The sequence below is a fragment of the Astatotilapia calliptera genome, chromosome 16, assembly GCF_900246225.1.
Source record: "Astatotilapia calliptera chromosome 16, fAstCal1.2, whole genome shotgun sequence".
NCBI classification, from domain to species: domain Eukaryota; kingdom Metazoa; phylum Chordata; class Actinopteri; order Cichliformes; family Cichlidae; genus Astatotilapia; species Astatotilapia calliptera.
Window position 1 is genome coordinate 5,670,501 of NC_039317.1, and position 12,584 is coordinate 5,683,084.

At 40.3% G+C, this 12,584-nt stretch overlaps 1 protein-coding gene across 1 annotated transcript in view; it reads left to right on the forward strand.

Annotated features, from left to right (window-relative positions):
• itgav (integrin, alpha V) overlaps window positions 1-12,584 on the forward strand; it is a 38,939-nt gene that overhangs the window by 14,917 nt on the left and 11,438 nt on the right. The window contains exons 6-22 of the mRNA XM_026143871.1: window positions 259-307; window positions 2,204-2,326; window positions 2,819-2,863; window positions 3,203-3,246; window positions 5,118-5,174; window positions 6,474-6,526; window positions 8,030-8,105; window positions 8,662-8,791; window positions 9,097-9,194; window positions 9,767-9,860; window positions 10,015-10,060; window positions 11,011-11,118; window positions 11,314-11,369; window positions 11,477-11,628; window positions 11,809-11,946; window positions 12,161-12,228; window positions 12,336-12,474. Of these exons, the coding sequence (XP_025999656.1) occupies window positions 259-307; window positions 2,204-2,326; window positions 2,819-2,863; window positions 3,203-3,246; window positions 5,118-5,174; window positions 6,474-6,526; window positions 8,030-8,105; window positions 8,662-8,791; window positions 9,097-9,194; window positions 9,767-9,860; window positions 10,015-10,060; window positions 11,011-11,118; window positions 11,314-11,369; window positions 11,477-11,628; window positions 11,809-11,946; window positions 12,161-12,228; window positions 12,336-12,474 (1,476 nt within the window). The remainder of the gene's footprint in view (window positions 1-258; window positions 308-2,203; window positions 2,327-2,818; window positions 2,864-3,202; window positions 3,247-5,117; window positions 5,175-6,473; window positions 6,527-8,029; window positions 8,106-8,661; window positions 8,792-9,096; window positions 9,195-9,766; window positions 9,861-10,014; window positions 10,061-11,010; window positions 11,119-11,313; window positions 11,370-11,476; window positions 11,629-11,808; window positions 11,947-12,160; window positions 12,229-12,335; window positions 12,475-12,584) is intronic.

Sequence of the window (12,584 nt, forward strand, 5' to 3'; positions counted from 1 at the left end):
ACAGCAGTGTCACATTCAGCTAGAATTCACTGCCTCTCTATTTGTTACAACATAATGCAAAATTAATAATGGTAGAAATGAAAGATTTGGGGCGAGGATATGATCCCAGTCAGGGGAGCATCTGTACTGAATCACTAGTTCAGTAAGTTGAACTGTTAACCCTTTGGAAAAGAATGTGTTTTTTTACTATGAGATTGAGTAAGGAGTGCAAGACAAAATCTGGATTTTCCTTTCCCCTCTCCTTTTTTATGTCTTCAGAATGACAAAAGGGTGGTGGTGGGAGGACCTGGCAGCTTCTACTGGCAGGGTGAGTGTAACACTGACTTACGTGTAGGCGTTTGTGTGTGTGTTTCCTGCTGCCACCTTAAAGCAAGTGTGGTGACTCACACATGAAGACAAACAGTTCATTTCCAGGTCATCCAGCCAGCCCTGTTTTCACTGCCCCTCTCTCTGTTTTTAGTTCAGGGTGAACAGACAGAGACCGGCACCTTTTTATGAATGACAAGTAGTAACAAATAAGGCTATGACAGAGCATTCAGGCCGAACACTGTGTCAAAAAGGTGTTTGTATATCCCTCCACATCGTTGATAACATGGTCTGCTGCTCGATGAGGCTTTCAGCTGAGCTGTCAGTGGTTTTAAAAGCTGCTGGATCAGCATGAGCAGTGTGTGCTGTGTCACTGTGGGGTCTGGGGGCAAGAGAACATTTACTGTAACTGTATTTAAATACAGTTTTACGCTAGGTACTTTACCCCTTTCACGCATAGTGGTCACAACAGTGGACAGTTATTCAAGGCCTGTTTTCTTGTATTTGTGTCAGTGTTGATGGTATACTTGCACATAAACCACTACATTGGAGACTGATGTGTCACTCCATACCCTGCCACCCACTCCAAAGGTGATGTTGTCCACCTAAGTGGACTTGTAAAAAAACTATTTGAAAAGTGCATGTTTAAAAAATCATGTTCAAAAATCTGTTTTTTCATGCCTAAAGATGAATAAAAATACTTAATAATAATAATAATAATAATAATAATAATAATAATAATAATAATAATAATTCATCAGAATCAGAAAGACTTTATTTATCCCCAAGGGGCAATTAACATACAACAGAGCAGCATGACGTTGAAGAACAGGACATGGCATAAACATGAAAGGGTTAAAGAAAGGTAGTTTTTCTGAGTCTATCCACTGGAATACAGAGTCATAACTATTGTTTTATAACTCTTAACTGAAGTGGACTTTGTATTCAAGTTCAAATTTGGTCCTAAAAACTGTTTTGCTTGTGAGCTGCATATAAAATTCATTTTAACTGTTGCAATTTTGATCAGCATGTGTGGTTGGAATTGAAGCACCCAGTTTTTTTTTTTTTTTTTCTACGTTGACAAAAAGTAACTCAGATTAAAAAATAATGAACAAAAGAAAAAGCTGTTATTGTGATGTTGTCTGTAGCGTAGTTTTCACAGGTACAGTTGATCAGAATGTTAACAGCTATAGGAAAAAAAACACTGATCTCAACTTGTAGTTAACGGCATTACTCACTGCACCATCTCACTCTGGACCATAGCATGCATCATCGCACGCTTAAGATTTTAATGAGCAGGTAAAGCTATGAGGTGTGTGTGTGTCTGTCTGTCTTTCTATATCTGAGCAGCATTTTGTAATGTTTGTCTGGCCATCTGATATTAGAGGGTGTGACATGGATTATACCCCGAACGCTGAGTCAGTCACACAATTTTTTTTCCCCCCTTTATGGTCATAGTCTTCCTGCGCCTTCCTGCGCCTTCCTGTGTTAGCCTAATGATTGTTTCCTGTTGAGTCAGCACTCACAGTTACACACTCCACACTGTTGTTTCTGATTTGATAGCTGTTAATGCTGCGTCTCTGTGGCTCCTTTAATTACAAGTTGTATGTTTTTTGTTTTTTTCTCGACACCAAAAGTGCGTCAGTGTGTAAACACACATGTGAAAGAACTTTTTCTTTCTGCCCTTTACCTCCTTCACTTTTTTTCTGTTCCCCTAAATTGCTGGTGTTTTTTCACTTTTGTCTCTTGTGCTCTAACATTTTTCTTTTCCATCTTTTTTTCTCTCTTGCTCTCTATCCTCACTCTTTCCTTGTGTTCTGTCTTGCTTTGCTCTTCTTGTTCTCCTCCATGCCGTCTCCTCTGTCTTTTCTTCTTCTCTCTCCTCCTCTCTCTTCAGGTCAGCTGATCTCGGATGACGTCTCAGAGATTTTTACCCGCTTCACTAATGATTACTTCACCCGTTATGGAAACACGCTCTCCACCAAGTCAGCCAATGCCCAGTATGACGACAGTTATCTTGGTAACTACACAATCACGTACACACCTTCAGTCAGATTTTCATAACTTCTATGTTTATGTCTCAGAGCTCTTTGTTAACCAGTGGGTGGAATCCATCTTTTGCATGTAGTCTGTGATCATCATATTAGTGCTGGTCTACAAGCAGGACCTGGTATAAAGAGATAAAAAAAAAAAAAACCTGCTGCTTGAGTTTTTTTATGTGTAAAATAAATAACTGTCAAATATAAAACTATGAAAGCAAAGTTTAACAGTAAAGCATTTACACAAATTACAACGTTGCAGCTGCAAGCTTTGAGAACGATCCAAACACAGAGGATGAACTTTTCTAGTGTGTCTAGCTTTTGAGAATGTGCCTGTAAATTACAATATGTTTGAATTATATACACAAATTCTTATTTAGAGGTCCTTGTGCATCTTTAAACATTTTTTGAAACGATCAAACCCCAGAAAATTTGAACAGTTTGACCGAGAGACTCTGTGATTGTGTTCACAGGATACTCTGTGACAGTTGCAGACTTCAATGGCGATGGAAAGGACGGTAAGAGGGATAATGAAGGGGATTTATATAATGCAAGTGTACTGCAAATACACCAGTGTGAAATGTTCACACAGTTTTCACACACTTATAAAGAAAAGGCTCGGAGTGAGTTGAATTAATTGCTCTGTTTTTTAAAGGCAGTGTCCCGTGGACGCCCAGCTTCCCTTTTAAAGCCACAGTAAATGTAACAGTGTTGGGTTTTTTGATTTTCATATAAACCAAGTCAATGGCATAATTATAACAGCAATATTTGAAGCAATAGCAAAAAAAGTCACATCTGTAGTTAGATGATAACCAGTCTGTTAGTGTCTATCTGTTCAACTTTTTATGCTTCCACAGATTTTGTGACTGGAGTACCGAGGGGGGAGAAGGCGCTGGGTTATGTAAGTGTTACAAGCTCACACACACTTCTCAATGTTTGAACTATGCCAAGTTACGGCTGTTGTCCTAGAGCTTCCATAGTGCAGGACATGCATATTATCCAGTCAGTCTGTGGTCAGAGAGTGTACCTACCTCAGGGCTTTAGGCAGAGTGCTTCATAGCATCTAACCAACAATTATCAGCTAGTGCTCTGCTTCAGATATTCACTGTCAGTCTTCTCAAGCTCAAGCTGTGATTGGATGATTGGTGGTTTCTCTTCATCTAGTTGTATAACAATTTAAAGCAAACCGTTATTGAGAGTTCAGAGTTTCAGTTACAAAGACTAACTTCAATTCTTCTTATGTTCATTACATATGGTTAGAGTAATAAACCCACACTTTAAAGACTTAAGATTTTTTTTCATTAGGAAACATAAGCTTGCTGTTAAATATTAATCATTGTGGCTTCATATTGCATTGCAAATAAAACACAGAGAAAAATAAGCTAAAAATACAGCACTGTCTACAGCACCATGTGTATCCGGTCGTTAAGTGATGACGTGACGAATCCTACTTCTGGGCCTAAAGTAGTCTGCGTTTAATATGGCTTTTGTGTTGTTAACATGTTTAATGTTATGTATTTTCTTCTATTTGATCTCAAAAAGCTCCTAAAACAGTCAGTGATCACTGTTGACCTCCCTCGGCTTTTATTACCGCTAATCATTTATTTAAGCTCAGCTTTTAAAACCATAGGATGTAACTACAGCCCAGCCCATGCAGCAGTATATGAATGACTAACCTCGTATTGTGGATGGATTATCTCAGTTGTTCTCCTGGCTGAAGTTTGGTCCTTTTACAGCATCCTGCCATGCGATTACATTTGTTCCTGATCACCGAGAACACTCACGTTAACTTTTATCGAGTGGAAAAAAAGTTAGCTTGTTTATATTATGCTAACATAGATGTGTCGCTAGCGGTCATGTAGCACATCATTATATACCAGCTAGCCAAACTTCAGTAACCCTACAAACGTCACTGCTGTTTAGTTTTCTGTCTTCATTTATGTTGGAAGTGATAGCAGAGCTGTACGTTTTCATTTGTTTCCAAAACCCCGCAGTCAGGACATGCTATATTGTATTTAGATAGCAGGAAGTTAGCTCGCTAGCTTCTAACTTCTAACTCCGTTAAATGTCATAAATTCCGTTTTCATGGATGCCTGGATGTTAAACTCAATTATTACACCTGGTAGAGCAGAACGCTGATCATTTTATTAAAGATGAAAGACTTTAGACAGTTTTTCAACTCTCAGTAATGCCATAGTGATCGTTTGATATATGGACCTGCAGCAGAGTTTAGGTCCAGACACTGATAGTGACGTCAGACTTAATGACCGGATAGAAAAGAGTAAGAAAAGAAGACATAATGAAGTACAAATCTCTCTTGGGTTTAATTTTGTAGTTTGGAGTCACGTCCAGGATATAAATATTGAGGTTTGTTGATTAATTTTTAAGTAATTGTTGGAGCCAAGGGTATAATGCAGCTGATGTGGGCTATTATAAACCAGTGAAACTGCTTGCACTGGCTTATTACTGCATAAGTGAAGAAGTGGCAAAGATCAGAGAAAGTTGTATAGCAGAAACAGATTTTTTTTCCCTTTCATAATGTCTGGTAAACTTTTAGAGGGGCTGGACCCTTAGATTAGGAACCAGTGCACAAAGCTGGATTCAACGGTGCTGCTGACATTTGATGATTCTGTGTTATTACTGTAAATGTGTTATGTCAATAACAGAAGCAGAAGATGCTTTATTATTGTGAGATGCACAGCAGCACTGCTGAGTTCTAAAAGCGTTAATGGGGATTTAGCTGCTGATCTGTCCTGTGTTTCGATGTTTTAGGTGAACATCTTTAACGGCGCAGTCATGGAGTCCATGATCAACTTCACAGGGTCACAGGTGAGTTGTGGGACAGCCATACTCTGTGGCACAGAAAGCCACAGCTGCATGTTTCAAAGTGGGTTTGCCCCTGAGGATATAATCAGTAAAACAAGGGGTGGAGAAAAACAAAAAATCAGCAGGCGTTCTAGATCAGTTTACAGATTGCACGAGGCCAGTTAGAAATATTGGAAGTTGACACGGGTGTTTGGTTGCCTGGAGGAGACGAGCATCAGCGTGCATTGTAATGTAACAGCTTGTACTATACCGTTTTGAACCTGCTTTGAAATACGGTCTGATTGTGGTTTATTAATGAGCTGTTCACCAACAGTTACTTTTCAAGAAGCTGTAATCCAGATGATATTCACTTATTACATTGAGAAAAATGATCGATCATGTCTACACAGAGGGGTTATATTCAGCTGCACATTAAGCATCTCAGTGAGCTGCAAATGTTTTTTTAGTTTGCTGTAAAACACCTAAATGTCAGAAGAACAGAGCAGTTTTTCCTGCTACCACAAAGAAACGTGCTGGATGCCTTTTTAGTAATGGTCAGTGTCAGATGGCAAGAAGAAGAGAGCTGCTCCTGTATCCACTGTATTATTATTTTGGTAGTTCTGAAGGGTTGAAGAAACCAGGCTTTGGATCTTTTTAGGTGTAGAAGATCCTGTGAACACTGATCTTAAATCAAGATGTAAACTGCTCCAGATGCAGATGTAGCAGAGGGGGAGGAGGGTGGGGAGGAAAACAGACTGTCATCGCTCGAGTTAATTAGTTCCTCTTCGTTTTCCTGTCTGTCCACCATAGCTCCCTCTCTGAACCTTGTAACCTCACTTTTCAGCTTCCTGCTGCCTGCTTTCTCTTTAAAGAGACAGACGCCTCTCCCTGACGTCAAGCCTCTCACTCCTCCTTTAGTTTTCTCTGAATGTCTTCTGTTTATGCGATCTCACCTCTGATATCATTGTGCTAGTCACTGGGTTGTGGTTTGAGAACGGCCTCTTATTTCACTCAGAAGCCGCTGATGGACTGTGTTTCTTTACGAGGAGAAACATCATTCTAGCTTGTATCAGAGATGCAGCCATTACATCACAACTATTTACAGAGATATAACATTGAGTTCCTAAAGACTATTAACTTCAAAAGGCCACAGTAGTCTGACAGGCAATAAATGCTTTTGATTTTGTAATGCTAATATAATATACTTAAATAAAAAGTTCAATCTAAAGATTTCCAATCTGACCAAAATGTTTGTGACTGCGTGTTTTCTTGTGTAAACTCATGATTCCATCTCCTCGACTCTCCTTCGCTCTCATCTTGTAGATGGCTGCGTACTTTGGACATTCAGTTGCAGCTTTTGATGTCAACAATGACGGGTGAGTACGTGTTTGTGTGTGCTCATACAATTTCCCCATCTGTGGTTTAAGACAAGCCCTCCAATAAAAGAATAGATATATTCTTCTGTACGTAGATATCCGTACAGCACCATCCATGGAATTTATGGCAGAACAATTTTTGTCACCACAGTGCAACAATAGGATGACAACATATTTCCACTGAACTGTCTCTCTTTGCAGTTGGTGGCAGTTGGGGGTATTATTTGCTGTGTTTTGCTGCTATTTGGTGTGGTTCTGTGTGTATGTGTGAGTGTGTATCAGTGTTTTCTGCCGTGTTAAAGCTACATATTAAACCGGAATCCATTTTTCTTTAAATATCTGAATCCTACTTCCAATCACCATTAAAATGACAAGAGCTGACACTTAGAAGAGCTAATGTTTGTCCAGCTTGGGTAGTGTTTGGGGGAAATATGAATGGCAGATATTTTTATATTAATGCGTCTCTAAAGTAGGCTTTGGTGTACTTGTACCCTCGATAGTGAAGTGAGCTCTGTTATTTTCTCTTGCGAGAGCTCCCGGGTAATTTAAAAGCACATTGAAGACTTTTTACAACTGCTTTTGACCTCTGGAAACGCTCAAACTTCAACACTGTTCACTTTGCTGTCAGCTTGAGCTTTGATGGCCTCTTTTAAGTGAAACCAGAACGCGGCTAAATTTGGAGTGTTTCGAGACTTTACACGTTTGTGAAGTTTGCGGTGGTTCATACACTTGTTTACGTGTTTAGTTGTGTGCCAACTAAAATAAGTGGTGTGAGAGAAGCTGGGTGCTAATGCCATCGCTTTAAGGAAGTGGTGAAAATTATCAAACACAACCACCAAACCTCTCAGAGGATGTTTGACCATCTTATCAGTGTTTCTGTTCAGCATGCTAACAAACACTGACTGCTTGTTCCCATCTGTTCCTGTTGTGAGAGTATTGTGTTAACTGGTTGATGATGATAAACAGCTGGTTGGTCTCTATTGGTGCGTTTAAGAAAGAGGAAATAATGAGTGTCAGTAAATCTATTAAAATCTATTTATCTGGCAAAGAATCAGAGTGGGTGAAATGTGGGTAACATCGTGGAAATGTGATACTAGAGTTGTTGTTGTTTATCAGTCGACACAGCTCTGATGTCTTCTGAGTGACATTTAAGTCTTTCCGCTGTTGTTGATGGAGCAATGCTGCACGGCACCTTCTAAAGTAAAAAAGCAGTTGAGATAAAATCACTCCATACTGAGCGATTCGATGACTCGGTGTATAGTTTTGTTTAAACAGCCTTTTCACCCGTTCTTGTGCCATCTCTGTCCTCTCTACAAGCACTCTTCTTAGTGTCAAACAGATCACAAAGGGATGTAAAGGATGACAGACGCTTTGCCCTTAGAATAATATGGATACACTGTGTTTTAGTTATAAATATAAAATGCAGATGAATGAATATTAAATTAATATAATCAAATAATAAGTAATCTGGTGTTCTTATTTTGTGTTTCATCTGTCTGTCAGTAATATGGATGTGTTCGTTGGAGCTCCTCTCTTCATGGACAGGGGCTCAGATGGAAAACTGAGGGAGGTGGGACAGGTAGGCACACACAGAGCATCCGTTGCATATGTGCATACATACATACTCATACTGTAAAAGTGTTTGACAGATTAGGTGAACTGTGCTTTCTTTGTTTTTTATTAAAGAAAGCAAATATATTTAGCTGGAAACTCATCAAATTTGTAAGAAGTAATTAGAAAATTAACAACTCTGTGCCGAAGTATGAAGCTATTTTAAAATAGTGCTGTCAGTGTTAATATTGTTAAAATGAAGTTAACAAGAGTTAGCTAAGGCGTAGGGCTGCACGGCATCAAAGCATGCAGCAAGTTAGCACGGATCGCCCCGTGCTAACTTGCTAATGGAGATTTGCCGCGTTACTGCAGTTATGGCGTTAACATCATTTTAATGAGATTAACGCTGGCAGCACTAATTTTAAAATATTAATACTGTAACACAAATTTAAGGCAAAGGGTAAATCTTTCTAAAATATGAGCAAAATATAAAAGATGTGGAGTTTTTTGTTAGGCTTCAGTTTGTTAAAACCGTGTGTGTGTGTGTGTGTCTGTGTGTGTGTGTGTGTGTGTGTGTTCTTCAGGTGTCTGTCTATCTTGGTCGGGGTGGATTTTCCTTCCAACCACCTCGGTTGCTCACTGGGTCCGAAGTTTACGCCAGATATGGCTCTGCCATTGCAGCGCTAGGAGACCTGAACATGGATGGCTACAATGGTAACAGAGAGCACCACAACACACCACCCTCTCCCCCTCCGGTGTTTTAGCTCTTTCTGTCTTTGTGAGGATAAAGTGAGCCACTAACCAGTTCAAGCCCCCACACATCCCTTTGATGATGAAGACCAGTTGAAACAGCGGTTTAAAACTGAAATTTGTCCACAGATACATATGTGTGGATACAAACACAGACACAGGTCCCTGCTGAAGTATACATGATTTAGTAAATGCATCAGCTGCTTTTCACCTTGACATCTACACAGTAGTTCTTTACCCACTCCACATCTCCCTCCACTCTTGTCCAGATGTGGCCATCTCTGCTCCTTACGGAGGCCCCAACCATAATGGCTTGGTTTACATCCATAATGGCAGCCCTCAGGGGCCCAAAGCATCACCATCCCAGGTAAATGCCACACCTGCCCCTTCCATTCACTGTGTTTATATACACTTTAGTTACCCGCTTATAGTTAGATTTCTACAGTAACTGGATTTTGTAAATGTTATATAGGTGACAACTTTTATTCTTTGTTTTCATTTTTAAGACTTCTGTTTAGTGTTTATGGTGTGAAGCGCTGTACACAGTGAAAATCCTGCCCACACTCTGAAGTCGTCACAGGCAAAGACTGCTGAAACCAGTGATTCTAACCTCACTGAAAATACAGCAAACATAAAGTTTTCACTTAAACTGGTTCACAGTTAGTCTGGGATTACCATAAAACCCTGATTAGACATTCAAAGAATGGCTGTAAGAACTATTTTAGTTATGTTTGTTTTTAGTTTCACTTTCAAATCAGCTGATTTAGATAACTGGATTCAGTTCTGACCACTGTGCAGCTGGTCACGTCGATGTGGCCTTCCCACATCCTCCCAGTCACGTTGGTGTGCTATAATTTTTAGCTGAAAGGACGTTTACTACTATAGCAACAAGAGCTCCAACATAAACTTTTAATTTGAAATGTTTGCCTCATCTCTCAGCGCCTGGAGGGCAAATGGGCATCCAGTTACATGCCCCCTAGCTTTGGGTACTCCATGTCTGGAAATACTGACATAGACCAGAATGGATATCCAGGTAAAGACACACACACACACACACACACACACACACACACACACACACACACACACACACAGAAACGTGTACATGTAGAGAAGCACAGCAGGAGGCAAATGAATGTCAGTAGCTGTGCTGTGAAAAAGAGCTGATGTGTGTTTCTGCCCCACAGATTTAATAGTTGGAGTGTTTGGAGCAGACAAAGCCGTTTTGTACAGGTAATCAAATCCTTAATCTACACTGCGTGTGTGAGTGTGCTTGCCTGCTGTGACTGTGTGTGTGTCTGTAATGCTTCTGATAGAAGCTGATGAGTTTAATGAGCAAGGCCACCTCTGATATGAAAGAGCTGCTGTTTTCATTCAGCTCCTACTGGCTTTACAGATGCTATTAGGACACGTTCAACCTTCATCCCCGTGCTCATTTGTTTTTGTTTGTTAATATTTATGTACATATATATCCTAAATGTTTAATGTGAACCCTTTTCATACAGTCATACTCATTCATAACCGCTTAGAACAACCCGATGTGCATGGAGTGTTTCCATTGTTGAGGTCTTGAAACCAGATGTGATGAGTGAGTGGAAGGGTTTCTGACTGGGGCACTGTACGCTCAGCTGTCAATTGCAATAACTGCTTTCTAAAATGTACAGTAGAATCAGTGATGTAGATCATGCAGTCATTATGGAGGCATGTACTCAGATCAAGTTAAAGGAGAGTTTTGCAGAGACTTGTTGCAACAACAGCTGTCGACCCCCTGCTGGACATTAAGAAGAATGCAGGTTTAAGGCCTAGAACATTAAGTAAAAGTGTCCACATATTCACTGGAATTCCTAAAAGCTTGTTTTTCCATACTTAATTTTCCAAAACAAACCAAATGCAGGACGAACAACAAGGTTTAAAAACAGCTTTGTCCCAGCAGCCATGGCAGCCATGTGACATGATGCTGTGTGGTTTTTAAATACTTTTGTCTGTCTTAATGTGTTCTGCCTTGAGCACCTTACAAGGCAATTTTTTAAATATACTTTTAAAAATCATTTGTAAAATGCTAAATGCTTGATTAGAGCTGTAACAGTCGATTAGTCTTTCATCAAAATCTTTCATCTTAATAAGCAACTTTTTTGTTGCTTGTATTGTCACTGACCTAACCTCGGTGTGTTGTGCATGTACAGAGCCCGTCCAGTGATCAGTGTAAATGCCACGTTGGACATCACACCCCTGATCATCAACCCTGAGGAAAAGAACTGCACACTGTCTAATACCAGCACACCTGTATCATGGTGAGCAGTCACATTTCTACTAAAACATGTACTTGTAGTCTTTTCTGACAGGTTTTTTCTTTTTCTTGTCAATACGTTCGGTTCGCCTGCACACATAAACACCTACAGTCATCCTTTGCTGTGCATTTTTGTCAATAACTGATTGAAACATCATTGTTAAACATTATTAGGGGGGACTCATGTGTTGTTTTTCAGTTTTAAGGTGAAGTACTGTCTGAAGGTCAACGGCCATAGGGCTCCAAACCTGCTCAGTAAGTAAATCTGCAGAAGCTACATCCGATTTTCCCTCCGCACAACAAGAAGAGTTGCATTAGTTGTGGCGGTGCAACATTCACATTTTGTCTAATAACTCTCCCAGCTTTCCGAGTGCACCTCATGTTGGACCGCTTGAAGCAGAAGGAGACGACTAAGCGTGTCTTCTTCCTGCACAGTGGCACCTTTCAGTACTCCAAAGACACGACCGTGTCCAACGGCAAAGGGCCGACCTGCGAGGAGCAGTGGGTCTACCTGGTGAGCGAGTCACACGGTTTAGGATCACAGGACTAACACAGGATGAAAGATGCTTTTAGAGATGCATGTTAACTGGATTTGTGACCACAGAGGTTTTCAAAGTTTGAAGGATAAAAGGAAAATGCTTCCCAGGAATGGATTTACAAACATGGCTCTTTATGTTTCCTCCTGCTCTGTCAGGATAATCGAGAGTTCCGGGATAAGATCACTCCCATCTCAGTGTCAATGGAGTACAGTATGAACTACCAGCAGGCTGCAGACAAAACGGGATTGCAGCCTATTGTTGACATGTCATCTCCATCCGAAATCAACAAACAGGTAAGTATGTGCAGCTTATTCAATGAATGAACAGCGATCTGTGACTTTTAGGGCCTTTGGTAGTCATGTTGGCATGTAGAGAATGATAGTTCACAATAAATTTTTTTGATAATGAAGGCTTTATAGTAGTTTGGACCAAACAATACTGAATGACTCCTTTTATTTATCGTTCTTTGATACTGAACATCTTCATCTTTGCTCTTCTCTCCATCAGGTTCATATCCTGTTGGACTGTGGGCCTGACAACATCTGCAAACCTGACCTCAAGCTGTCGGTTAAAAGGTGAGAAAACAAACTCAACCTAAGTTAAACCAAAAAGTTTTGCCAATGAAATCAGGACGGAAATTTAGGTTGAAACCCTCAGTTTAGTGTTCTTTGCCTCCCTTCAGTGACCGTGACCAGATTTACATTGGCGATGATAACGCTCTGACCCTGGAGATCACAGCTGAGAATCAAGGCGAGGGAGCCTACGAGGCCGAACTCCACATCTACCCTCCGCAGCAGGCTGACTTCAGCGGTCGCAGTCAGGTAATACAGACACCACTCCACTTTGCCCAGATTCAGGCAAAATCAGTTTAATGTTCACTTTGAAGTGAGGAGATACATTTTCCTGCTGCTGTACTTTGAGAAATAAAGCT